We start from the raw sequence: 2,141 nt of genomic DNA on the forward strand, positions 1-2,141 counted from the left end.
GGGGGGGGGGTTGTTTTATGGTATCACTTCTTCAATGTTACTCTGTTCTGTTGGATTGTTTGCGTGTGTGTGTGTGAGTGTGTGTGTGTGTGTGTGTGTGTGTACACGTGGTGAAAGACCAAACCAATGTGTCAGGATCTGGACAATAAAGATGTATCTTATCTATTGTGTTCGTAATTTTTACAACGCGTTTTTGAATTAATATTATCTTATTTTTTGTGGTGAGTGGTAAGGGTATCTAAATATCTCAATTATATCTTATTGCAAGGGATCAAATTAAAAAATTAATTGATTGATCATACTATACGTATGTACCTTAATGTTCATGGTGGGCGGTGGCATGAGCATGCCCAGCGATATGTCCATCTTCTGCCGCATGCTGTGAATCTGCTTACGGTCTGCGTGACCCCGCCACATGCTCTGGAACTTGATGACAGCGTTCACGCTCACCTGGTCCAGCGGCGTGAAGTCTTTAACGCTTTTCCTTTTGCCTTTTCTCCTCAGCTTCACCTTCTTCCACCGTCTCCGTGCCTTAAAAAAAGTAATTAACCATATCCGTACGTTGTGTTTTACTATCGTATCCATACAACGTGGGGAACTCTGTGCCACCACTTTCAAAAGAGGGCATTTACTCGTTAATTCGACCCGTACGCTTTGTATAGCAGTCTGTCAAAATGATTTTTTGAGAAATACTGAACGTTTCAAAAAGATCTTCGTACTAAAAGTATTTTGAAATGTGAAGAATACAATCCCGGGGGTACAAAATGACCCCAGGACGTACGGATAGGGTTAACCTCTTCACTGCCTGGCCCGATCGAAGGTAAAGTTTTTGCCCCTTGTTCAGTTTCATTAGAAAACAGGGAGAGTTTTCTCTATAACCAAACAAATATAAACACCAATGAAACCAAACTTCTCCTATAGGTAGGGCAATGTCCACTTTTTGGAGTAGGACAAGATTTCTGGAAATGCCCGAAATCTGGGTTAGCCCGCTTGTCCTTAAAAGCGACCATATATTGTTATATTACCAGTCGTAAAAGCACATATAATTCTTTGCGGCTTACCCAAAACAAATAAACCCTTCTCAACCACCCATCCCCAAACATCCCCTTGACCAAACGACGTGACCAAACCACCAACTTCAAACCAAACAAGTAGCCTCCACTGACTTTTACGCTTAATAAACTGAGATTTATCAAACGCAGGAATGCGCTTTTATTCTTAGACCTGCTCCATAATTCAATTCGTGGGCCTGACAGTGAAGTGGTTAATAATGATAATGATACTAAGTGTAATTGAAATGATATGAATACTAACTGCATTCCTATAGCTCTAGCGCATATAAGTAGTTAAAAATGGTAATAATACCAAATGCATTTATAGTAGGGCGTTGTATCTGCAATATGATCTCTTGTGCTTTACAACCATTATATTATGTGTTTTACATCGACATAATATTGAGACAGACTCATTCAACTCTGCCTGCCATGACCAACCCAGACTGTAATGAACTACAACATTTTAGAAGACTGTTTTAGGTTAAGTTTTACGGCACTTGTAACACTTGCACTACAAAATGTCGAGGATTAGTAGATTTATTACAGGATAACATACAACAGACAGGAGCACTCGATTTAAAAAAAAAGAAATGACAACAAAATGATCCCTTTCGCAATCGGATACCGAGCTCATATCATATGTCTTTTGCACATGACGGCAAAGAGCCCAAAAGGAGTGACAGCTTCACCAAAGACGCAGGTCCTCCCTGCCTGGTAGTGATAAATATTGTTACTGCTTGAATAACAGATGTGATTTATTACATTTAACCGCGACTACAGATGCGGCAGCTGCATCATCAGAAACTCTTTCAACCGCTATAGCAGCTGGAAAACAGTAATAGTAACTGCAGTGAATACAGTATCAGCAGCAGCACGGAGTTAGACGTACGGTACATTTCTACTTTCAGAATTTCATATAATATACTGGTCAAGATCTTTGCAATAATAAATTCATGTCGGCCCATTAAATCCATTCTCTTCATCCCTATATCTTTGTGTCAACCCTAAGCAGAACATATATGACAATATTATATATTCAGTCAAAATAAGAAGACAGCAAAGTATATATCATGATTTTTTGAAAGC

General features: G+C 39.3%; 1 protein-coding gene across 1 annotated transcript in view; it reads right to left on the reverse strand.

The window, feature by feature from the left end:
• The window catches only part of LOC101861477 (dynein regulatory complex protein 11), a gene marked incomplete at its 5' end in the record, with an annotated part of 11,641 nt that extends 11,110 nt beyond the window's left edge, over positions 1-531 (reverse strand). Inside the window, 1 exon segment of the mRNA XM_013079693.1 lies at positions 316-531. Coding sequence (XP_012935147.1) covers positions 316-531 — 216 coding nt within the window.
• Between the last annotated feature and the right edge of the window lie 1,610 nt (positions 532-2,141).

Source organism: Aplysia californica, unplaced genomic scaffold, assembly GCF_000002075.1.
Source record: "Aplysia californica isolate F4 #8 unplaced genomic scaffold, AplCal3.0 scaffold00004, whole genome shotgun sequence".
Lineage (NCBI taxonomy): Eukaryota > Metazoa > Mollusca > Gastropoda > Aplysiida > Aplysiidae > Aplysia > Aplysia californica.